The sequence below is a fragment of the Mytilus trossulus genome, chromosome 11, assembly GCF_036588685.1.
Source record: "Mytilus trossulus isolate FHL-02 chromosome 11, PNRI_Mtr1.1.1.hap1, whole genome shotgun sequence".
NCBI classification, from domain to species: Eukaryota; Metazoa; Mollusca; class Bivalvia; order Mytilida; family Mytilidae; genus Mytilus; species Mytilus trossulus.
Genome location: NC_086383.1, coordinates 21,934,557 through 21,961,361, shown reverse-complemented (window position 1 = coordinate 21,961,361; position 26,805 = coordinate 21,934,557). Strand labels below are relative to the sequence as shown.

Sequence of the window (26,805 nt, the reverse complement as noted above, 5' to 3'; positions counted from 1 at the left end):
ACAATAAAAGTAACTACTTTATTGAATACCGTCAGAATTTTGTCATTCAGCAGGCTCAGACAAGAGGCTACCGACGGCCCCTCAAAGAGTTGTTTCACTGGTTTTTAACCTACAGAGAAGCAGGATATAATGTCACCACTCTGATATTTGTGAAAATTTATACATCCAGCACAACCAAACGTACGTCCAACTTTGGCAAGGGTTTACTGGCAGTCAGAAGAAGACCAAAATGACAACATTTCTATTCCCAATTGCATTTTATATTAAAAACCAAAACTAACTTCACCTTGTCCATCAAATGACTAAAGAAAAGGTAAAGCAATCGATCAAGGTTGGTTTTCAGTCCATCCTTCTTTTAAAGTGAGTCCAACAATTTTTTATGATTTTTTTTCTTTCTAAGGTGTATATATATTCAGAATAATGGACCCATTTGCCTAATTTATAAATGTGACCATTTTAAAATTTCCATTACTGTACATGTACTGACATAGATATAGGAAGATGCGGTGTGTGTGCCAATGAGACAACTCTCCATTCAAATAACAATTTATAAAAGTAAACCACTATAGGTCAATGTACGGCCTTCAACACGGAGCCTTGGCTCACACCGAAATGAAGGCCGTACATTGACCTATAGTGATAATTTTTTTTTTACCTCAATAATGAATGCTGAAGTGCTATTTACATGTATCATGTGTATCAGTTACTTTGAACTTCAAATAGACCATTCGGTTCAAAATATAGTAAAAAGTCGAGTTAATATTGAACTATTCAAAAATAAAATACGGTAATATAAAATAAATTAAATTTAGATAGATTTAAGATTTTTTTTCCATAGCTGCAAAAGATGTGTTTAAATGTTCATCATAGCTTTGATTTTTTTTATATGTATAGAAATCAAAATGGTTAATTTTACAAGAAAAAAAATGTAGCCCGAAATAAAAGCTCAGAACAAGTGTGTGAAATAAGCCCTCAAGAAAATATTAAGCAGTTAATATGGGGATAATTTTGACAAGTGTGTGTATTAGGAGTTCCCTGCTAGGTTTAGAGTATATCATGTATATTGACCGTTATTATGTGGTAATGTGATTCGTAAAACTACAGGTATTGAAAACAAACTTGTACGCATGAATGATTTCACACCAAACTAATTTAAAAAGAAAATAATTAAATATGTTATTTAGATAATATTGAAAAATTGTCAACTGTTATAAAGATACATTTGGTTATACATATATTAGGTTACGTTTTTCGATTTTTCTGTTAGTAGTTATCTATTATCTAGTGAAATTGCAGGTATCTAGTGCTGGTTCCGATTTTATTTGTTCGAAGAGATCAGAGGCAAGGGAGTGTTAAAAAAATATATAAATTCAACACATTCACTAAATAACCGAGGAATACAAAAATGTGTTCAGCAGAAAATATTTAAAAATACTACTTTTTTTTAAGTCAATATCTATCTAAAATTAATGTATTATATGGGAGTGATAGTTGTTTCTCTTTGTCACAACCTTATATTTCACACGGTAAAATTGTTTTACAAATAATTTAACCGTCACTCGGACATTTTGTATCCGTAACTTTAAAGTTTACATGAAGATCAATGTTTGGAAGTTGATACGCTTATAAATTAGCTGACTATACAATGGTTGTAGCTATCATATTTTAACTGTTACAATTTTTTCTGCGTTCAAACAGTTTATTTATGACTGTTTCAACGTTTAATGTGTTGGGACAGTTATTAAATAACTGTTACAACTTTCAAATGGTTGCATCAGTTTTACTACGACTGTGACAACCATTTAGACGTTTAATCAGCTTATTTATGACTGTTGCAACGTTTTTCGAGTTGGGACAGTTGTAAATCAACTGTTACAACTTTGAAATAGTTGAATCAGTCCTTTGATGACTGTGAGAGTTATTTCTTGCGTTGTTGCAGTCAATTTATGTTATAGATAAACACTTTTAAAGTTGGGACAGTTACAAAATAACTGCAGCAGTGAAATTTAACAACTTTTACAACTTTAACAAACATTATCAGTCTTAGAACGACTGTTACTGGTATGGAAAGTTTTTTTTTTTTTCGTCCAGTAGTGATACGACTCATCAGTAACGCTCAGATCAAAATAGTTATAATGCAAAACAAGTATAAAGTTGAAGAGCATTGAGAATCCTAAATTCCAAAAAGTTGTGCCAAATACGGCTAGAGTTGTATCCCTTGGAAATATAAATTAATATATGAAAAGTTGCACTGGAAGCGCACTGACGTGTACAACTCTTTCCAGAATGTTATAAAGCTGAAATAATAGGCTGATCACAGCAATGTTTTGACACTTTAAAAAATAAGTGCTTATCAAATACGTTTTACGAGTTATGCCCCATGGACAGATTAATCATATCAGAAATCGAACTGCTTTTGCTCTGGCGCTTTTATTACTCTGAGATATTATAAATTGTTTAAAAAATGTAAGAAAAAAAACTGGTTATAGTTACTGCCCTTTTACCCTGTATAGACAAAACAGTTGCAACACGGAGACATTATAACTCTGTTCTTTTATATTTGTTACATGAGAACCGCATTTGTAAAATTTATTCTTAAGAGAAATGCATTTTTATCTCTCTCAAGCATATAATTCTTGTCATTACTTCATGAAATCAATATAGTATTTGTGAATCTGAGTTGTTTGACTTTTGTTTGATACAAATATCAAATCTGTTCAGGAATTAACATAACGACCTTGAAAAACAACAGATAATACTTCGTTTACTAAAGAAGTACAAAACATAGTGTAAAGACATTTTATTTTGAAAAACGAATTCGAAAGATCTTTTATGCTTCTAACTAAAATTATAGTGAATTTTCATCAACTGACTTAAACTTATCTTTAACATGTTTAATGATATAATCAAAAATACCGGCCATACAGTTAATTCGGTAAATTTTACAGGCACATTTGGGGAATTGAAAATTGAAATCACTTACGGGTTGTACTACTATACTTAACAACGTATAGTATTATGTTTTATATTAACAAGGTAGTTTATTTATATTACATGTTCCCCTATTACAATAAATTGGAACCGCTTGCTTTAAAGAGTCAATACATTCATGTAAAAATACTTACCCCTCGTAACAAATTCAAATTAAAATTCGTTTATCTTTTTACTGTTTTTGTTATATCTTAAATCAGCTATTATCAATATCTCAGTTTCGACACAAACATATCATATTATATTTAAAAGGTCAAAGCACTCTTTTATAGTATATCCAACATCCAACATGTTTGTGTGCTACCAATATATGTTTTAATGTTTTATGTTTAGAACTACATAATTTATGTTTGGTTTATAGTTAGAGTGTTTCCTTATTACCGTTCACATTTTATTTCTTTAAGGTGTGAACGTGATAAATCATCAGTTCTTTTGGTAGGAGCATGATCCATACAATTTTATACCGAGACTTCTATTGAAGATATGCGTTAAACGTAATACATTTTTAAGAATAATGATTTATTTCAAATTTAATTTATAAATTTGACAACAAATATTTATCCAGTATTTCTCTGTATTCATATCCCACTTTAATGTTAGTACTTAGTAGTGACTGAATATATCTTCAGGTTTAGCTAGCTATAAAACCAGGTATCAACAAACTTTTTCTACATAAGAAATGCTTGCACCAAGTCAGGAATATGACAGTTGTTATTCATTCCTTTGGTGTCTTTGATCTTTTGATTTTGCCATTTGATTAGGGACTTTCCGTTTTGAATTTCCCTCGGAGCTCAGTATTTTGTTTTGTGATATTACTTTTTGTCAAGGACAGCGTCCTTGTAAAGGTAATTGACACAAGACTGCCTCCGGTCAGTGACGCTTCAAACATTCTCCAAACAAACTGTTTACACATATTAGTTATTTATATATGCAAAAACATATGATAGAAGCGTCAATAAGTATTCCTGCTGTGAAAACCTGTTGCACCAAATATATAAAGACACAATAAGTTGTTTAATAGTAAATAACGTGCTTGGTAAAGAATTTTTTTTTCGATAAAAAATGCTCACGATGAAGTCGCTGTTAGTTATACTTGTACTCATTGGTAAGTGGTTTTGTGTACTGTTAGTTATACTTGTAATCATGGCTACGTGTTTTTTTGTGTACTGTTAGTTATACTTGTAATCATTGGTTATTAGTTTTGAGTGAGTCTTTTGAGAACTCAACAAAACTGAGAGTGATCTAAGGACCTCTTGAAGAGAAAGCAAACCCTGTTGAACATGTGGCACCCTTCGTGTTGTGCATGTGACAGTACCATTGGGAAGCTAATATTATCAAGGTGGTACATATATGTAAAACTACAGGATAGTAGCTATGTAGAAAACAGCGGAACGTTCTAATCATGTTGAATTGTTAAGAATTATTCAGGTTCTTTATGATCAATATAAGTTAATGTCAAACTGATATATATGCAAAGAAATAATGGAAATTTTTCCGATAAATTATGTGGTTCAAGATTTTTATTAATCTTAACATTCTTGTCAAAGGGTCAAAGTATATATATTGATAAATTAAAAAAAAGCCAAATTAACTTATAATAATAATCTTTTATTCGTAAGCAATACAGCGTATAGCATATAAATATTACAAATATTCAATTTCAGTGAAATATATTTACAATTAGTCAAATAATCATATAAGTAAGTATACCCATATAACAGTAGAGCAGAGTATGATACAACATAACAAATATTAAGCATTTATAATGATGAACCTAATTACGTGCCTTCTCGGCGAGAAATAAAAACTTCCCTAAATTGTTAAGTTCCTTTACATTATCAACAGATTGCAGTTGTATGAGTTTAAAATTCGAAGGTTTTCTCCAATAATATGGTTTGATAAATTTCTTTTGCAGTTCATTATACTTTTCACATACTAAAATAAAATGATATTCATCTTCAATTACTTGTTTATCACACATATTACAAAGTCTAAGATGTCTCTCAATATTATAAAATCAACCAGTTTCCATATTCAAACAGTGAGCAGATATGCGATATTTACAAATAAATGGTTTATAAATATAATTTACAGCATGATCTAAATAAAATTGTAACATGTTCGGGTCAAATACATATCTATACAACTTAGGTCAAGGTGTTTGGTATAACACCATAATATTTGGAATATATATGTCAAAATCCATTTCATACATGTCATATGTTCATACAAACAATGATGGTATATATCTAATCAAATGAACCTGTACTATTGTAAATTCAGTAAGAATCGGGAGTATTTTTCTTTACTGAATTGGTTTGACATAAATTAATCAATAAATAACCCTCTTTTAATAGACAATAAGAACAATATTTTATCTAATGAATCAGCTATATTAAGTAAACGTTCATTACAATTTGATTGCATGGAAAATGTTAGGTTTTTTTGTATTTGCTTTCCTTCAGTTCCTGAGTGAGGAAAGGTTTTTTTTAATACTGAAAAATTGAAAATATATAATTATACTGATATGGTTGCATGAAACCAATCACTTGCTTGACACATCATGTTTCACTTTATTTAAGATTGTTTCTGAATTTGTAGTTCAGCAACTGTTTGTGATGTTAGAAATGTTGTAAGAGCGAAAAATGCTTACTGGGAAACATGTGTCTACAGGTGCCCATTACATTGTGAGGAGAAAAAATGTCAGAAAGTGTTGGTTGATAACGCATGCTCAAATTGTGTACGAAATGATTTCGTTGTTCCGATGAACCAAACAGAAGATTGTTGTAAAAAGAGGATCGAACGAATTATACTAAATTTAGAATCAATGGACGACATGTATATTTAAAGGTTGTGTAGGTATTGACCAATGTGGTTTAAACGGCCAATGTGAAAAGATAGATTTTACATGTGAAAGAAATACACTTATCCGATGCATCTTACTTAATGACTTTTAACTGAAAGAATCACTTTCAATATCAAACAATTATTAAAAAATATCAAATCCGCTGTTTCTGTCTTCCTCGTGCCTCCAAGCCACTAGAAATAAAATTAATAACTAGAAACCCGAACTTCGAAATGGAACAGGTTTACTTTTGTGAAAACGTATAGCTCAACTGAATCGGATTTTCATTTTCGCGAGTTTGAATTTTATAAACAGGTAATACGAGTTTGCGATTAATGTGTATTTTTTCCGAGATTTTACCGATGTTTTAATACTCAGAGAACCTAAACCTAACAATATATTGTACAAATGATGATTATATTGAATGTGATTACAATGAAATAAAGTATCAATTTCTTGTCTTGAGGAGGAACTTTTAAGGAACGTTCCATACAGAGAAGTATCAATCAGACCTTGTCTGGTACTTTTACACCCCCCCACCCGAGATTTAAGAAAACATAGGCGCAGCATTTCACCAGTTTGAACCTGCTAATATATATAGGAAGATGTGGTATGAGTGCCAATGAGACAACTATACATCTAAATAACAATTTATAAAAGTAAATCATTGTAGGTCAAGATAGCTTGTTTAACAATGAAATGTATTGTTTTCTTAATCTATGCTTTTAAAAGAGCTAGGGTATCATCAACGCAATTGTTATGGTAGTAGTCGTCTGAACTTGCTATATAAGTTTGATGAATATAAAGTTTGTTGTGTGAGTTAAATAAAAATGTTTGATGTAATGGCTTGAAAAGGTTTTAGTCAATTATTGGATTATTTGGAACAGCCAAATAACCCTTAAAGACCGTAGTAATCGCCCTACAAATGCGGCCGGAACAAAAGTTTTCATGCAGGCTCGATTTCAAATTTTCATTTTAATTAAACGGTATATTGTCAAGTTGCAGTGTTCATAACCATTAAATTAAAATTGACTATAATAATACATTATTTGGGAGATAATCAATTGTACTTTGTGTTGCACTATAACTAACAAAAGTACAAATTTCGTCCAATTGAGATTAAAAATCGAGGATGAACAATTTCATATTTTTCATTGCATATGCTGTCTTCTCTTTTATAAAATGGTGTACGCAAGTAAGAAACAACTTTTAGAAAATATATTATCAAGTGTCATTGGAAAAATTCAAAACGTGATTTTAATCGACAGTATTTTTTCAAGACTGAATTAAAGCACAAATGGTAAAAATAAATGAAAATCAACTTGTTTGTTTGTGAATCATCTGTTAATACAGACAAACCAATCAAAAACCTTTCATCAGTTGACTTAATAAACATGATCTAACTAAGAAGGGTGACTCTGTTTATACAATATATCTTTTTTAAATTTTGCTTATTTTTATACTTTTGAAACATTTTATATTTCTTTGAGTTTTGCCTGAAATTAGTACATGTTTATAATGTGAACAACATGATAAGAACATGTTCATTACTAACAAATTAAGTGAAAAATCAATGAACGCTTACAAAGTAGATGATCATATGGTCGATGCAGGTATTTTGGGTGCTGTTTTTTTGTCATTTTCAATAGTACCAATTTATCTCTTATCATCTACCTTTAGTGGTCGCTTAGTTAACGATTTTGAATTACCTAAATACCTCATGGAATTTAAAGGTCTTAAATTGTTTATCGATTATTCAGCTTATTAAAATTGTTTGTCGCAAATATCAAATGTGGTACAAATGACATTAACAATAGCCTTAACTGACGTTACCCTATTTGCATCGAATACCCACTACATATTCGGTAGCCAAATTGCATAACTGACCCGTTCTAAAAATATAATTTGTGAACTAAATTGGTAAATACAGGTATTCTTGAACTTCATTCAATATAAGGGCATTTCCAAATAGTCCTATATGTTAAGCACACTACATCTAAAAATTGTTAAAAATAACACTGAGAAATCACTGTTTTTCACATAGCATAATTTGCACGTGCAGTAAAGCCGACTTATAATATACTTCAATAGATCCGATTTACTTTTTGAAGTTCATTCCTAATAAGGTAGATAATTGACAAAATATCTGCTTTCTATCAAGATTTCAAGTCCGAATTTTTGTCACAGATTTACCGACATTGTTGTGATTTTTAGATATAGTTCCACATTCATCGATTTAGCAAAGGCCATTTGTAGCAATTTTTCAAGAATATTTCTTGTTCGTTTTATAATTAGCGAAGTCTTGTGATTTATTTATGTTGTTTGGTATTGTTGTTTTTTCGTTTTTGTTGAATTTAACTGGGAAAGTGAATATCATTTGTTGGGTTTTCGGGTGTGTTTATTTAGTTTTTTATTCAATCAAATGGACAATTTAACAGTCCCATTAAAGAAAGGAGAGTGGATGTCGGTGTTGACAAATGTATTATCTGTAATTCTGTTGATGTAGAAATTTTAATAATACCAACAGAATCAGGAAGAAAAAGTCTGATAAATGCTGCAGCAAAGAAACATGATTCCATTCTCAATTTTATGATGATTTGTTCAGTTTTTTTAATGTATTATGCAATGAAACAGCAAGTAAATAACCCGTCCTTAAGTATCATATGTCATGTTTTAGAAGCTATATAAAAAAAAAGTAAAATCACAAAAATACTGAACTCAGAGGAAAATCAATTTGGAAAGTCCATAATCACATGGCAAAATCAAAAAACAAAACGCACCAAAAACGAATGGACAAGAACTGTCAGATTCCTGACTTGGTACAGGCATTTTCAAATGTAGAAAATGGTGGATTAAACCTGGTTCTATAGCGCTAACCCTCTCACTTGCATAACAGTCTCATCATATGCTTGTAAGTAAGCAGAATTTAAAATCAGTATCATGCTACTTAGCTGAAAAAGAAACACCAGATATAAATTCCGATGTATCTTTAATTCTTTGGTGCCTGAACATATTCATCAAAGTGTAGTATTCGCAACAACAAAAACATATCTCATAAAGGGGTGAAAACATTACATACAAATTCTTCTGCTGAAAGGTTAGTCAATCTTAAAGATGCTGTTGTTAGAGCATGCGACGCGGAAATGATAAATCGAATGAAGCTATATAATTGGCTCACTAATGCAGTGTTTCATGCAGCATGTATGACCATATACTTGGCATGTAAACCGAAATTCACTGTCATTTGTCATTTGAAAAAGTAGCTGAAATTATAGACAGAGCATTATTCGTGAAAAAAGTATCTTGTATTGGCATCACTGTTAACAATGTACCATAGTAATAGGAAGATGTGGTGTGAGTGCCAATGAGACAATTCTCCATCCAAATAACAATTTAAAAAGTAAACAATAATAGGTTAAAGTACGGCCTTCAACAGTCTGTTTTACCTGATAAATTAAGTAAGACATACTGTAACTCCTCTAAGCTTAAGGCTTAACTTAAAAAGCACTTCAGTGATGTCATTGTATTTTTTACTCAATTAGGACAAGGTAAATCTAGAATTGTATTTGCTAGCGATATTTCCATTGGAGAGGCTGTTAAAGCAGCGAATAATATCTAAATAGACTTAGAAATGCTTGAAATAAAAGCCTACGTAAGTACACGTAGCTCCACCAAAACTAACGAACAAACCGATATGCATGTACGTTATGAATCATCCTCAATATTATGACAAAATAATGAAAATGTTTATGTGTCTAATTATTATCCTGCAAATAACGAAGTATTGTAGAAAGTTTCAGAAGCAATGGTGCCACCCTGTTTGATAAGTTTTGTTACTTGGTTTCTTGACAAAAAGTCTTTTGAAACATTTTCTCATTATTGATGGATATTTCGCATGAAATTTGAAGAAAATGTGCTGATCTCGCAGAGTGCCTGGTGTCAAATTATAATAACATAACTACTTTATTTAGTCTTAATTTTACAGTACAGTTGTAACATGAGTTCGGATCGAAGTCTGTGATTGAATATTTAAATGCACATGTTTTCGGTGTCAAGTATGACGAGGTTAGGAGGTTTTTCAAAAGTGTAGCTGTAATAACAAAAATACAAGTTGGTTGTCATGTCCCATTCGGTATAGCTAACTATGGTTCCTTATTCCAAGAAGATGTGGACAACATTGAGATTAATACCGAAACGATTGGCTGTAAAAAACACATGTCACTCGATGGCGCGTTCTATACTCCAAAATTCAGTTTTACATGGAACACTCCTCGGATTTAGAATAAGACAGCAGTTTGAACAGAAACAGGACACATCATTAGTCTATGACGAAAAAATATCCTTACTGATGCAATACCTACCCTTTACAAACTAAAAATCGCAACGTCAAAATGCACTCCAATGTTTAACACTCTCAAAGATCCGATCGGCCAGACTCCAGATATGTTGTGGGTTATTCGTAGAATAATATGCAGAGAGGGATATGTCTTGCCACATGAATTGTCTAGTAATTGTACCAAATAAATTGTTTCATTTTGACAAATTTAGCCAACCCTATAAAATGTGCTTTTGGTTGGAAAACAACGTAAAATGACAAGTTACAGCCAGTTTTCTTTTAGGGACAAGTGGCATCAGACTTTCTACAAGATCTATTTTTTCCGTGTATGGGGGGAAAGCATGCCAGGCAGCATGTGTTTGCAATAATCAGGGTCTTCCTTGTACTGATTAATGTTTTGTCAAAATTTATGTAGTTAAAACAATAATCAGGCAGACTCAGCCGACGTGTATAGCTGATGACACAGATGAAATAACATGAAAATATTTTTAGTTGCATTGTTAGGTATCTTTATTTTAATTAGCTATAATTTTTTGGACGTTTTATTATGAAAAAAATATCATCATAGATTCCAAAACGGTCATGTCGCAATTTTTTAATTGGTTCTACAACATGCTTGTACACATTGAGTAATGTATCACTCCAATAACTATATTACATGGAAAGCTATCTTGTATTGAAATAGTTAGAATTCGTTTCAAGAAAACTCAGTGACATGTCGAATCCTTGACTAAAAGGAAATTTAACCTGACTGCATATTTTGTTTGATTTATTTACAATGAATTCGGATACTCTTTGGAAAACTTGTATCATAAAGTATTTAAGAAATGCTATTTGTCGAGGTCAATCATCAAGGTTATTATGTTACTGTTAACTGAGGCTTTATAATTTGTTCGGACTACCTTTAAAAAGTTTAATAAAACGTTGTTCTGACGTCATGTGCAAATATGAAAAGATTTTGTATGTACTAACGCATTTCTACATAAAACTACTCATATAATTTATTGAATAAGTATTAATGTTGAAAACTATCAATGGTATTGGTTCTCCAGATGAAAAATAGGAATTTCTTATGTGATTACCTTTGACCTTGATTTTTGGTATTAATGTACCAGATTTGATATTGACGACATATATTTTCAAAAACTACACAATTTCAGCTTTTCAATGAGCTATTAAAATCCCATGAGGTATTAAGGTAATTTAAATTCCTGAAATTGTCCTCTCCGCCGCTCCACTACATGGGGTTATATTACCGATTATAACAGATTATGCAGTACACACATACCGAGCACGTGACGTAAAAGGAGATATCAACAACAAATGCGTCTTGTAGTGTCGACACGTAATTATATATTGACATTACACAACCTGCAGTTTATTCTTTTCATAAACTGTATATGAAGTGTCCACACTCGTCCACACTAGTCCTTAAGGTGCAAATGAGTTTAAGAGGACATTAGGGGTTTTTATTGTTTTTTTGTTTTATTTTGTTTTGTTGTTTGGGAGGGGCAGGGTGTGGAATAGCTTCAATGAACTTCTAAACTCTCCTATCGGTACAACATGTTCTTCATCTTTATGTAAGTTGTGACTTTTATTCCGAGTATGGCGTTTAAAAAAAGATGTTTTTGAAAACAGAAACTAGAAGCACGACTTTTTTAGTATTGCTTCTAATTATGTAAATATTGTATTAACAGTATACACATTAGAATTTAGAAATAAAAACAAAGTTGTATTTGAAAGGTCAAACAAAGTGACAGTTGTTTCATGTCAAAACTATACTTTTATATCCTGGTTGTGTTGAAAATTTAACATACCTTTAATCCCATAATACAGCGTACCAGTTCCGGAAAGTTTTATAATACGAAAACACTGACTTCTGACAAATCTGTCCTTCTTTTTAAATTGTATATAATTCTTTATTATTCGAAAACAAACTTTAAACAAGTTTTCTACAGTGTTCCAAATCCATAAGCCTTTAAAATTCATTTGATAGAAGAAAAAAAACCCAAACATTTCACCTTTTACTATCGGTACAACTATTTTGTTTTAAACATATACTTTTTCTTCTATGTTCTTTGTGAACACTTTATTAATTTTGCAAAAATTTATGATTCTTTTACCTAATGCATGTGCACTGTATTGTCAATAGCAGCCAATACATGTATGTATGGAACAGAAGTATTGTACTTTCTAATTAAGTGTAAAAAGTAAACATTACATAAAAAGGGGTCAAACAGGGGTCTTACTGGGCCTACAGCTTCACCTGTGGCACTCCATTGTGGAAGCTCGTGTCATCGTAACAGTTGCTTTAAATTTTGAACTGAACGCTGTCTTCAGAAGGATGCGAGAGATTTCTTGGCCAATCAAAATTACATATTATAATGAAACATACATGAAATGAACAGATAGAAAGTTTATGAACTAAATTAATCTTACTTTTTTTTTTTGTATTGTTTTGTGATAATTATCATTTTCATTGCTCATCTTTTGTTCCTATCTTAATTGAAAAACTATTTATAAAGCATGTAACTAATGATTTATTTAATCTAATAAATTTAATGAAATTATACTATTTTTACTACGTCTGACAATAATGAGGTAATTGTATCAAGATATAGCGAGTAATTGTTACTAACTATAAAAATAAGGATCAATTTGACATTCATCTCATGTACAAAAAATAATGTCAAATTATTTTAACAGAATTATCATTGATAACGTTTTAAGAATATAAATTTAACCATGGGTAATTTCATTGTTCGTTACCTAAAAACAAGACGTCAGGTCATTGGTTGAGTTTCCATTGTTTATTATATTTTCAACCATTCACAACGTTTTGGTGTACAGTTTTGAAAGTATTACCCAGGATGCATAAGAATCTGAAACGGCGAATTGAAATGTTTATACGGTGAATCCTCGATTTACATATTTAGATTTTTCTTCATTATTTTCCGATATTTGTTTGACAATAACATTAACTGCAATGACATCATTTGGAAGTGAATTATGTTTTGTGTCTCAGGAAACAATTCACAGTTCAAACAAAACGTTCAGACTTATGCTACTATTAAAACACCTAATTAAGAATATTGTGTTTCAAACAACTATGATTTAACAAAAATATAAGAACCATACCACTTTTATAAGCAATTATAGTTAATGGAATTTTTGGTAAACAATTTACAATATTTCAAGATTTCTGGAAGTTTTGGTAAACATAAAAAACGTAGGGAGATTCACTGTAAAACATGTGTCCACGGAGTAATTGTGAACAGTGTGAGCCATCAGCTGTTGTTGCATTTATTACACATTTTTTAAACAAAAAATAAGAAAAAAGATTTTGACTTTCCATTTTCAGTAGTATCTATAAGTTAAAAAATCACTGCCATCTATGATATGCAAGCACTCAAAAATAAATTAAAAAAAACTGTGAGCATAATATTGTTTTTCGACTTTGATAACGTTTGTATCATATCATTATCGATGAATTTGTGTTGCAATCTTCAAAGTTCAGCTCTGTAATTGAAAAAAAGTTAGAGGATATAATGTATTTGAAATCTCATGCAAAGATCAGTGAAAGATGTTGATATTTATGTTAGATAGTTTAAGCCATTGGAGATTTTTCAGTGGAGGCTACGGGACGTTTTTAGCACAACTTTTTGGAATTTTGGGTCTTCAATGCTATGCAACTTTGTACTTGTTTGGCTTTATACATATGTATATCATGTGTACAAAGATTTCAAACCATTCGATGAAGGAGATGGTTGTGAATGCTAATCGCCATTTTTTCCCTGCATCTAAGTAATAAAATTGGTTGTTAATGCAAAACTATTAATTTATATTTCTAAATAATTGAATTCAAAACAATACATTATTCCAATATATACCACTGCATCATTTCAGTTCAGAAACATTTGAAAACGATAAATCCTTTCAGTTTCGGGTACCAAATCTTATTAAAGGTACTAGGATTATAATTTAGTACGCCCGACGCGCGTTTCGTCTACATAAGACTCATCAGTGACCTTCAAATTGGTTTTTAATAAATATCAGAAGAAATTTAATAATTTTGGACAAACTCTCAATTTTATTTCATCTGCTTCGAGCTGATGCATGTTTAAACACTGAACTAAATGTTTGAAAGAATATTAATGCAAACACTCAAATACGTTAGGTAATGTGTAAACTGAAACTACTACAATCACCGACATTTAACACTATTTTATTTCTTTTAGCTGCAGGCATTCAGTGTTTCCGGTTGTAAATAGTTTGAAAATAATGTATTGATATACTAATTAGTCTGAAACACTTTTTTTCACAGTCTGGTTTAAGTTGGCTTTGTATCACTCAATCGTAAGTTTGTTGTAAAGTGTTTGTGTATGAACTTATATTGTCAGTTTTGTTGTGAATAATGGAGTTGATGGTCTCTATGGTTATTTCGACTGACAATTTCAAAATATACTACACTTATTCATTTAAGTGCATCAACGTATTTGGGTTTGTATCGGTTAAACACAAAGGTAAATTCAGAGAGGTATCATTGACCTTAAACATATTAAAGATCAACTGTTAGCCTTTACGTAATGCCACATAGTGACAAGAATAAGCCTTCAGCCTAATTTTGAATGGATGAAGGTCATTTGACAAAATAAAAAAAGTCAGACAACATATTATTATTTTCATAATCATCGTGTATTGTTTGGTTGTTTGTCTTCTTTTCTTTTTAATTAGCTAAGGCGTTGTTGTTTTTTTTTTCGACCTATGAGTTTGAATGTTACTTTTGTATCTTTTGGTATATACATTGAACGACAAATGTATGTGACGTATAAAATTGTCTGACGTCAGACACGCGAATCAATGAATGTGTGTGTAGACAGATGTGTTCTGTTAAATTGTTCCTTTTAAAATTGTTTCACGATGATGACTGCTGTACCCATATTGTAACTATTTTATTTATTATGTCTGTTTAGTTCACGCATCATTCGAAACATAACAGAATTTGATGAGACTGTCATCAAAGTGAGAGGTTTAGTGCTTTAAAACCAGATTTATTCCTCCATTTTCTTCTTCTTAAATGCCTGTACCAAGTAAGGACTGTGACAGTTCTTGTCCTTTCGTGTTTGATTTGTCTTGTCATTTTATTTTTCCATGTATTTATTGACTTTCCGATTGGATTCTCCTCTGAGTTCAGCATTTTTGTGATTTTACTTTTTGCCTCTCTTTCAAGAGATTTTCTTTATCAGCAAACGACGAAAGATGTAAGAAACAAAAGTTATAACTTTGATGCACTAAGATGAATAAGACAGCAACCATTTGATTTTCTATGGATTTTTTCTGGCCTTCGGACAAGTCAAAAACTTTTTTTTCCTAATATAGTGGCAGCTGAGGGTGGATCAAACATTTTTTTTTCTCAAAGTCAAAAACAAATTATATTTTATTATATTTTTCTCCAAAAACTGGAAACAATCTTTTTTCCAATTAAATCCATAGACCCCCCCCCCCCCCAAAAAAAAAAAAAATTAAAATCAAATGGTTGCTGTTGGGTGAAGTTTGACTTTATTTATTTTTTAAAAAGTAAAATAACACATATATCATGAATACCAATCTCCAAGGAAAATTTCAAATCGGACTGTCGCTTATCAAATGGCAAATTCAACAGCTATTTAAAAAAATAAAAAAAATAAAATGGAAAAACAACTGTCATAATACTGAATGTGTACATTTCTTTTTATAGAATAAACTATCATAGATACAAGGATAGAAAATTTAATTTTGAATTTTCAGATTTAGATGGTATATTTATAGAACCGAAACAGAACACAAAATGAACTGTTAATGGAACGAACATCATGCATATATCATATATGAATGAATGTGAGATCACATTACCTGGCTTATTTTTTTAGATTATTATTTTTTACTAGTATGTTAAGGTCATTTAGATAAAAATGTTCGCTTATCGCGTTTTTTTAGTTTTTGTCAGATACTCGGAAATCCAAAGTTGTATTCTTGTATTGCGATTCAATCCTTTCACTCTTACCCATTTTTTTCTAAACAAAGTGGCAAACAACCAAAATATTTCTGATAAATTGGAGAAACCTAGATGTATTTTTTTCTTATCGGCCACTTCCATTAAGTCCTTACTACAAAACGTGCACAAGCTCTGCTACAGCATGTACAGGGTAAAACCATCACATTCTACTAAGTTGAGAAGGGTTCAACATAGTTATTCGGTTGAATCTTTCTATTGCTATGAAATTTACAAAGGGAATCAAAATTCCAAGGGAACGATGAACAGATTGTTTAAATCTCAGTGAGTATACGTTGAACTTCTTCATGAATTGCCAACACATTAACAAACAGTATACGTTTTGTAAAATACAAACAAAAACGATTTTATTTTGGAACAACAGTATTTGTAAGTTGTATTTTCAATTTAAAGATAAAGGCTCGCGGATCTTTTCTGTTCCTTGGTTGATATACTAGTAAACGACAGGACTTTAAAAACGCATAACTCATTATTATTCAAATAAGATAATTCTTGTAGAATAAATGTTTAAACAGAAATTTCATTAATTACTTTATTTTTGAAAATGGTTTGCCATTCAAATGTTATATTGATTACTTACAGTTTACTTTTGAAATTAAGAGATATGCACTGAAACTCTTTTTTTTTTTCGCTTGTTACATAATATGTGTCACTGTGTAAGGCAACTGCTTGTAACCAACACCTAGATGATAAATAGAACATACAATAATATGTTTGGCATGTTGTTGTTCCGTTTTGTACCTTCTTATTTGGCTGCTGTCCCACTCATCCCAATTTTAGGGACGATAACAGGTTTTTTTCTATAGTCGATTCTTTTCTTTGTCATTTGAATATGAGGAAAACCTTTAAATTTGTGAATCCATCTGTCATGGCATTCGACGATTTAATTGACAGACGTAAACAAATCACCAAATTCAATGCCGTTTTGTACTAAAATTGTATTGACGTGACTTTGTCGGCATTGTACTGCAGAGTCTATATTCATGACATATTTTGTGTGTATTTGTTTGTTTTTAAGTCATGATTTTATTAACTTAAATTTGTCTTGCGAGTTTAAATGGCCTTTTGCATACCTTTCGTGTCTCTTTTCATTATGATATGTGAAACAAAATATAAAATGTGTGTTGCGTTTTGTAAAGTCCGTCAGTATTTTTGTTGTATATATGGTTGACAATATGCGTTTGATTAGTTATAACGTGTACTGCGAGAAGATGTATAGATTAGGAACTATCTAGATTTGTATCTATCCTTTTCTTTAGAGTAATGCTTTAAGACGACAAAAAGTTCTCCGTTCATTGATGACAGCAAAGTATTCTCTAAAATAATTTGTAATAAATTTGTAAACTTGAACGGAAATAAATGTGAAATCCTAAGTTTAACTTTTTAAGTCTAGTTTTAAATGCATTTCACCTTTAACATATATTTTGATGCTGCTGAATTTGTGAATCAATTCCAATTTTCGACATGGTTGAAATGCCATTTTTCAGAAACTGTTGATGTTATGAGTTACCTATATGACAACTTTGTTTTCGTAATTCATATTCAGCTATCGGTTTTTTTTCTTTGAAACAAAACATGTCTTTTTTACTTACTGGGATAGAAACTTTCTAGTATGGCCTTGTAGTGTTCTTTTTCTTTAATATAATTCGTTTAATTTTTAAGGATAAATGTTTATCTCCTGAAGGTGTTCATGTGGCAGTCTATAATCAAAATCCTTGTCATAGTCCGATATTATACCTGAATATTTTTTTTTATTCAAGGTTGTTAGCGTTTATTGCACATATCAAACAGCTATTTTCAGAGTAATCGATTATATTTAAATCTCAAATAAAGGCAACAGTAGTATACCGCTGTTCAAAACTCATAAATCAATGAACAAAAATTAAAATCTGGGTAACAAACTAAACCCGAGAGAAAAGCATTAAATATAACAGGAGAACAACGACAAAACACTAAAATGTAACACATATAAAAACGGACCGAGCATCAAACAAAATCCCACGAGAATAACAAATATGACATCAAAACCAAACGCATGAATTTGGGATAGACAAGTACCATGACACGTCTTATCGCAGTGTGAATTTTGATTTACTCCCTGATACATGTGATATATACAATATGTACTTGTATTTTGTTGCAGACCTTTTGTTGCATTGTTTTTTAGTTTTTATATTATTTCTTATTTTAAGATATCATTTACTTATAAAAAAAAACGTAGCTCAGTATTCAATACATGTACATAGATACAATGTTTTACATTGTTTTTCATAGCAGACGATAGAAACAGTTCAAAATTGTATGTAAGAATATGCTTACTGCCAAAATTGATCAGATAAGTAAAACAATTATGTGGAACACTAGAATGATAATAAAGTTTTATTCTAGATGTTTAAAATTAGAGATATCAATCTGAATATTATGAGAAACAACCATGAAATACTATCATTACAGCAAGATGCTACAAACGAGTGCTTAAGTGTTCGTAAAACAAAATTTCTCCCCCGATGGTTACCAGTAAGATTGCCTTTGATGAAATGTCGTAATGCATGCAAGATATTTTCTTATATGGAGACAAAACTAGAGTGTTTGCGGCATCATTGTACGCTTTAAATACTTCATTGTTATCAAGATAAAGTAAATTATCCTCATCATCTATCGTTAATCCAAAATGTACTGTTCCTATAGTTTGTTTTAAACTAACGTGTTCATGATATTTAAGTTTACCCTCTATATCAGTTTCTATGCGATATATTTTATTATCTTGTGTAATCTGACAAAGCATGCAAAGTATACGCCCGTTATCGAATATTTTTCCACAGATACCAGAAGGTTCGAAGGGTAGCTTGAAGATTTGGTTTTCATCACTAGAATGATTAATTTTTATTAAGGTTCTATTTTCACATCCCACAACGTAACACTCTTGTGTGTACATAATACTACAGCATTTCCCATCAACATGTATTTTCCTCGTTGTTTCTCCTCTGTTAACGTCTACGATAGCAACAATGCTTTCTTGGGGAAGAGTCACACAGACAGTTGAATCGTCTATTATATCTAATGACGTTGGTCCTCCATCTAATCGTATTGTTTGAATTTCTTGTCCTTTATAGAAAAGTTTCAACAAGTGCAAGTTTTTATCAGCAATGACTATTCGTTCATCTTTGAATGTTTTAATATCAGCGATATTTTGGATAGGATGATTTGCGGCTTTCTCGAAAGGAATCTGAACTGTATTCTTTAAGTCAAACCTGAAAAGAAATCTGAGCTTCAACGTCAGCATGGTGTAGAATTAAAGTATATCAAAAACCAATTTTCCCACATTGGAATCGACACCCAAATTGAAAAAAAATGCAATATGTTTTTTTCTAATTTTGAACTGCACCAAAAAATCTCGTTTCACTATAGAAAAATACTAACATATGTTGAGATCTTGGATGCTTTAAAAACTAGACCTATTTTGGCATAGTTATGATAATTGCAACTATATGTACAATACATCATATATGCAAAAGCAGGTCTTTTGAAAAAGAAATGTTTATGCTACACACCCATCTGAAATCACAACCAACAAATCTTCATAATACAGTAATTAAGGAAAAAAAAAAAATATTTACAATTCATTAAATCCGTTAAAGTTCAATTGCTGTATTTTCTTACAATTAAAAATCTCAGGAAAAGAAATAAATGTTTCAATTTATTTTAAAACTATCTCGAAATCATTACGTTTGCTTTCTGCGCTCATCATCACTTTAAGTCAGAGAGGTTTTCTTGGTATAATACAAAACCTTTGCAAATACAAATGTGTCGATTGAATTCGATTTTTCAAATCATTCATTACGTAGTAGAAGTCCTCATATTAAACCTCATTTTATTGTAGAAATTAAAAATGCCTTGTTTTACGAATAGACATCTTTTTTATATTATCAATCTAATGCCGTACCTTTTACATGGTATATCTTCCACTGACCAGTTAACTGTAATCTCAGCAGTGGTCTTAACATCAATTTCACCAGCTTCAAATGTTTGTTTAAAACCTGACTCTATTTCTGATATGAGCTTTTTATGATTTTCGACAAGTTGTCTTGGAAATTCCTTCCCGAAAACCAAGTTTCTATTATCAGTCGACTCTTTTTCTAAATATTTTAGTGAACAGGAGTTGGTTTTAAGTTTTTCTTTTATCTTTTGTACGTCCCAGTTACCTGGTGGATTCATTGCCCATTTAGTAAGTTGGATTAAAGGGTTGGTTTCCTCTTAAATATTAAAATAAAATATATAGCAATAAACATTTTTTGAGTAATACGATATTGAGTAATAAACGATGCATATATGTCCACCAGGACAACAAACAACACCAATTTACAATATTGCTAAGTCATTATTTCATATAATGAAGTTTTTTGGGTTTTTTTCAGAATGTTGTGACCTCCTTAACCTTTGAGTGTTTCCTTTCTATGCTACGTGGAAAATATGATAGGTTAATAACAAATGAAAAATGACAATAGGTTATAAAAGCAGTTGTGTTCTTCTATGTCGTACATTTAGATAAAAACCCGCCTTAACGAAAATTAAGTGAATCATGAGAGGTTTAACTCATAATTTTCAACAAAAGAAAAATGCATGTACCATGTCAGAAAAATTATTGTTGCTATCGATTCGTTTAATATTTAACAGTGTTTGAATTTGCCATCTAATTAGGAACTTTCTGATTTATTTTTTCCACTGCGTTATGTTTTTCTCTTTTTAATGCTTTGTCTTGTATTTTGTTTGTATTTCTGATATGTGTGATTTTTGTTTGTGATAAGAATTTACATGAGAAGTAGATAGTGTAATGATTGTCATGTCTAGCCTTGATTTGATAAATAACGTTTGTTGAAATGAATCCCATGAATCTACTGACAGACATCAAGCAGAGAAGAAATTTAGACGTGTTAGGATTAAAACAAGTATATTCAAATGGTGGGTATATACCAGTTTACAAAACTACAAAAAAGCTGTTAAGATCAGTTAGATTCTAACAACCGTATGAGTTCAACCCTAAAAAATACAATTGATGTTTAAAACCTACAAATTAAAAGTCAGGTAACGTTTATCAAAATATATATAAATGAAGGTAAAAAACTTTTCAGCTTTCGAAAATGGCTAATTCATCTGAACAAGTTGATAGAGTAATACATGAATGAATTTCAAAAGCGATGATTCTAAAGACAGAAATACGACCATAAGGACAAAAAAAGCTGGTAGACATTAAGACTGTAATTTGGATATCTGGTTTTTAGAGCGATGTCACCGTCATAATACACACTTTTAACAGCATATTTCTCTCCTTTAACACTAATCCAATCTTTTTTCCTGAATGTGACCAACCAAACTAGTACCGGGTTTGTACTAACATGAATTACATGACGGTGCCACAAGTGGAGTAGGATCTGATTACTGTTCCGGGCATATAATATCACCCCAGTTGATGGAAAAGTTTGTGTTGCACAACAAGTTTTTTATGCAGTGTTTGTTTACTTTAGTTGTCTGTAAGCCATTGTTTTTAGCCATTGCTTTGTCAGTTTATTTTATACTTATGAGGTTGAAAGTCACTCTGGTTTCTATTGCCATTTTATAGCTTTTGTTGTGGATTTATCTCATTGTTGAAGGTCAAGCGGTGACCTATATTTGCGAATTCTACGCATTTGTCTCTGGTGGAAACTTATTTTCCAATGGTAATCATACCACAACTCCATATTTATAAGTTAGCAGAAATTCGTTGATTATCAAGTATAAAAGATGAATAATTGCAATCTTACCATCTGATAGATGTGCATCCGCCAAATACCTTGAGCCTGAAAAAGGTGAGATATATCCAAACAAATTTACGTTAAAAATGATATTAAGTGAGGTTTAAAAATTCTTTCAAATGTTCTGAATCCTTTGTTTTCTCTACGAAACAGGGTAAATTAGTTTGCCCAATGACAACATTTTTTTCTTTTCAAAATAGACTTCAATATGTCATTTTATGTAATTTACCAAAATTCAAGCAGATTAAAAAAAAAATTCTTTTCATTTGAAATAAATGATACAAATACATATATAAAGTTGAAGAGTGGTTCATCCTTTTCTCTGATCCCTGATGCTGGTTGTTTTTTACAAAAACATCAAGTTGTTATGAAATTGGGTATGTTAACTTTCTTTTTCATACATAACGTGTACAAATATTATGTTATAAGTAACGTCATTCATGAAAGTCTACTGTTAAAACCTTTGAATAATTAACCTTGCATGTGTCTACTTTTATCAACAACATTTGTCCTGAGCTGACAGCTTAAAAAATATCGAGTGTGCTATCTTTGAACCTCTGTTGTTGTTCTGATAGTTTTCCTGGTAATAGATGAAGTTACACTAAATTTAACTTACCATTCGATGGCAAGCAAAAACAACATTTCCAACTACTTTGAGACTGTGTGTTTGAACATGTATGATGGTGTTCATATAATATTCTAATCAATAAATTCTCAATGTTAAAGGCATGTTCTGAAAATATTTAAGCAATTGATATTAAATAAACTCGATATCAAATTTTTTTATCTATTATTGGGTATTTTCGTTACGTTTTTCCATTAGATTTTTGCATCGTTATTCTTTTAAATTATTTCATTTTTTTATTATTCATAAGTAATTTCCAATGCATTCATTTTATTGTAAAACACTGTATGCTTAAGTTGTTCAAAAAGACAAAGAAATATATATATATATATATATCCACCAGATGTTCATTGCTTTTGTTCGGAACAGGGTCGAAGTCTTTCGTTGATATATTATAACAGTTTTTAACGAGGGAAAGTTTGTAATGTAAGATCTTCGATTGTCTTTGTTAGATTTAAACACATCTAAAATTAAACCTTTTATTAAATGCAAATATGAACCGTTTTTATTCACATGTTAAATATCGATTTTTTGGTGAAAAAAATGTATTTGATTGTAGTTTATAATGTTATACAATATCAAACAAACGTAAACAAACACACACGCACCATAACCAAGAAACATTGGCAATATTTATGTTTCTTTAGATGCATTTATTAAAGTAGATATATAGCATTATTAAAAAAATTGTGATCACCCTTAAAAATGTTAGTTTACCTCGGATTTCCGGATCTGGAGCTGCTTCTTGTTGTTTTATATTCAATATACATTCCAACTGCTAAAAATGAGAGAAAAAAAAGATAAATGTATACTGCAGGCCCCTTTGGTAAGAAAGAATATAATCTTCAAAATTACACCCCATTCAATATATTGAATATCTAAATTTGAAATGGTAATTCGATTCCTGTATTGATTATTCAAGGAAAAGTAGATTTTTAAGTGTTGACTCTCTGAAATATCTTTTGTTGAGGTGTATTGCTCTTTAATATTGTATGTTTTGTATTTCTTTAACTTGAAATGACCATAGCGAGCTATTTATAACCATTTTCTGACTGGTGTCACTGTTGGTTGATTTTATGATGCATTAATACTTTTTTATTTAAAAACTATCAGGTGTATGTGTTCTATCTTTTATGATCAGAGCGTCACTGATAAGCTATATATAGACATGCGGTATGTATGGTATATACAATTATAAGCCTGGTATCTTTGCTAACTGTTCTTAATATTCGCAACGCAACAGTCGATCATATTCTAAATAAAAATATTCTGCTTGATTTTCGAAGATATCGTGATATCAGAGATAAACTGAAAACAAAATGCCCGTGTGGAACTCTACCATAAATTAAGGTGTTAGTCGTAGTGATTGGAAAGGGGTGTTTTCTAGAGACATTGCTATAATGAAAATGTCCATTTCATTTTTATACATCGCAAAGAGATATTATAGAAAACCCCTAAGGTATACTCCGTAATCTCTGTAGCTAAAATCTAATGATAGTATCGATGTCTAGCTTGTACTATTAATTCAAATTGTATCTTTATAAAAAAAAACAGTTAGCACATGATTTGAATGCACTAGCTATTGACACCTCTTCAGTTATACATAAGGCCGCGCAATTTGGAAAACCTGACATATGCATCAAGAATAACGTATTTGTTATCATGAGTTGAAGCTGTTTTGTTTGGTTATTTTTCTCTTATCGACTAGTTTGATGTTGAATGGTAAATCCCGAAAAGATTTGGCGACTACAAAAACAATTCAGAATTTTACATCTAGATATGACATAAAATTGAGAATGGAAATGGGGAATGTGTCAAAGAGACAACAACCCGACAATAGAAAAAAACACCCCCAGAAGGTCACGTATAACTCACATTAAAACAACAAAAATGATACCTTTTTATTTTCATCGCAAACTTTCATTAACGTGTTTAACTTCTCTTGAGTAACATCAGCAACTTTTAATTCAGCTATCTGCTTGGCTTCGTGGACTTTAATTGAAGGGTTGACTTCATTCGCAATATCCAATACAGCTGTTTCGAGTTCCTTCCATTTTTTATTAAATTTATTTTCTGTAAATGTTCTACTCGCTGAATGTGAAATTTCATTTCTCATTGTTCTTATTACTTCAAGTTGTTGTTTTACTCGCAAGAAATTAGTCTTATCACAAATTCTTAAGATGCAATACAGTGTTCCAATATCTGCATCCTTTGTTTCAACGTCTGGTAAAGCTTTTAATCCGCATATACAATGCTCAGTTATTTTTCCTTTTGGATTTCTCTTTTCGTGTCCAGTATTCACTGTTTTGGGTAATTCATACAATTTAGCCATTTGAGGTTCGGTAAGGGCAGCCCTTGAAGGCGTATATTTATAAGGATTACATTGACAACATCTAAAATTTGGAATCCATTGATGAAATATTTCATGTTTGAAATTGTTGAGAAATAACTCAAACCGTCCATTTTGAAGAACCTTTGCATTTATGAAAAGGCATAAGATTGACATTGCTTTTCCAAAACAGAATTTGACTAATCGTTCAAACAGTATCTCTTCTTCCATTTCCGCTTTCCCAAACTAATGGACTGACACTTCAAATAGTTAAAGCATTAAATTAATATTATCTCGTCAGTTCTATGCTAAATTTAATACTAACCATATCAAAAGTTCATATTAGAACTATGAGCTCATTTTAAGTAACCGATAATACATGTACTTCTGTTTATTTTCTAGATTCAGACATTTTTCTAGAGGTTAATATTATCATCGTGTAATGTGTGTTCGTACTAATAACAATGTTCACTGCTTTCGGTTTTCACTGTTGAGTTTTTATTCAGGTGTTTACTCAAATTTAAAAAGCATGATCCGGTGTCTGATTTGACAAAAACATACCTGGACTTTATTTTAACTCTTCATAATTTTTTTCGACAATTATTCTAGTGATGCAAATTTTTGACATTAAATAAAAATGCCTAAGTAGGTCAGTTTTATTTAATTTGTTCTTACGTCTTTAAAAAGCGACGTTGAATATGTTTTTTTTTAAATATATCAAGTTGTACTGGTGTTGTTTTTCTAAATATAGAAACCGAAAAACATGCCACAATGTACGCGTATGCAGTCAAAACCGAAATGTGGTTGATACGAAAAAAAATGACATACGAAAACAGATGACACGACGATATGTTGTACTAGTCATTATCAACATCAGTTTAAAAACCGTTTATAATTCTAAAATGATACTTAATTAAGTAGGTAGAGACGCTCATAAACAATAGCTAATTATTTAAAAGTTATTTTAGGTAGTTCCTGACAGTACAGGGAGATAACTCTGTAAAATCAGATAACAGTTTTAATCACGTTGTATTGTTAAGGAAATATTAAGCTTCTCAATGATTAAAATTTGATTTGTCGAACTGCTATTTATTTAATGAAATGTTTTCCGAGAAAGTGATTGGTTTAAGTTTTAGGATATTTTTTTTGATTTTTCTCTCTCGTAATTCTGTCTTTGTTAGAATAATTTAGAGATCATCTGTTTTTACCAGATTTAAGTTTGCAAACATACACATTCTTGCTACTTGTGCTCACATTACAAATACGTGTGTTATTCTTACTGTTAATGTTTGCCTCATATCTTTGTTTATTCATCAAGTTAACATTTTCCAATCAATTTTTTTAAATAAAATCTTGTTAATTTTTTTTTTGACAATATCTGAACTACACAGATACACTCACATATGTTTTGATAAATTAGAAACAAGTTTTAAAATGTATTGATTTTATGAGGATTATATCGTACTTCTCTTAAAAGTATTTTATTATCTGTATGTCTACATTTATTGACCAATCTAACATGTCTAATTTATGACCGCATAACCGGATCTCAAAAGATAACAGTTGTCTCAGTTGACAATTCAATCGTTCGACTAAAACCAAATGATTGATTTGTAGATAAAGAGAAACTCCATTCTTTTAGTTTTTATAGACTATTTTTGAATGTTATCTTTTATAAAGAATTGATATTATCAAAGTCACATCGACCAAAACGTAACGTAAAAGATGTATGCCGATGTTTTGTTAATAATTCAAGAACAAACATTAACATACATAATTATATCTGGACAGCATAAAGTCGGTGTCGTAGGAGTACAAATGGAGTGACAAGTGACATA

General features: G+C 30.6%; 1 protein-coding gene across 1 annotated transcript; it reads right to left on the bottom strand.

Annotated features, from left to right (window-relative positions):
* Nucleotides 1-18,685: 18,685 nt before the first annotated feature.
* LOC134689846 (uncharacterized) lies at nucleotides 18,686-25,223 on the bottom strand. The gene is made up of 6 exons (XM_063549815.1): nucleotides 24,536-25,223; nucleotides 23,356-23,416; nucleotides 22,630-22,746; nucleotides 22,023-22,058; nucleotides 20,168-20,477; nucleotides 18,686-19,475 (listed from the first exon to the last, which is right to left on the bottom strand). The coding sequence occupies exons 1-6, from the start codon at nucleotides 25,196-25,198 to the stop codon at nucleotides 18,686-18,688; spliced, it is 1,977 nt and encodes a 658-aa protein (XP_063405885.1). The 5' UTR covers nucleotides 25,199-25,223.
* Nucleotides 25,224-26,805: the final 1,582 nt, after the last annotated feature.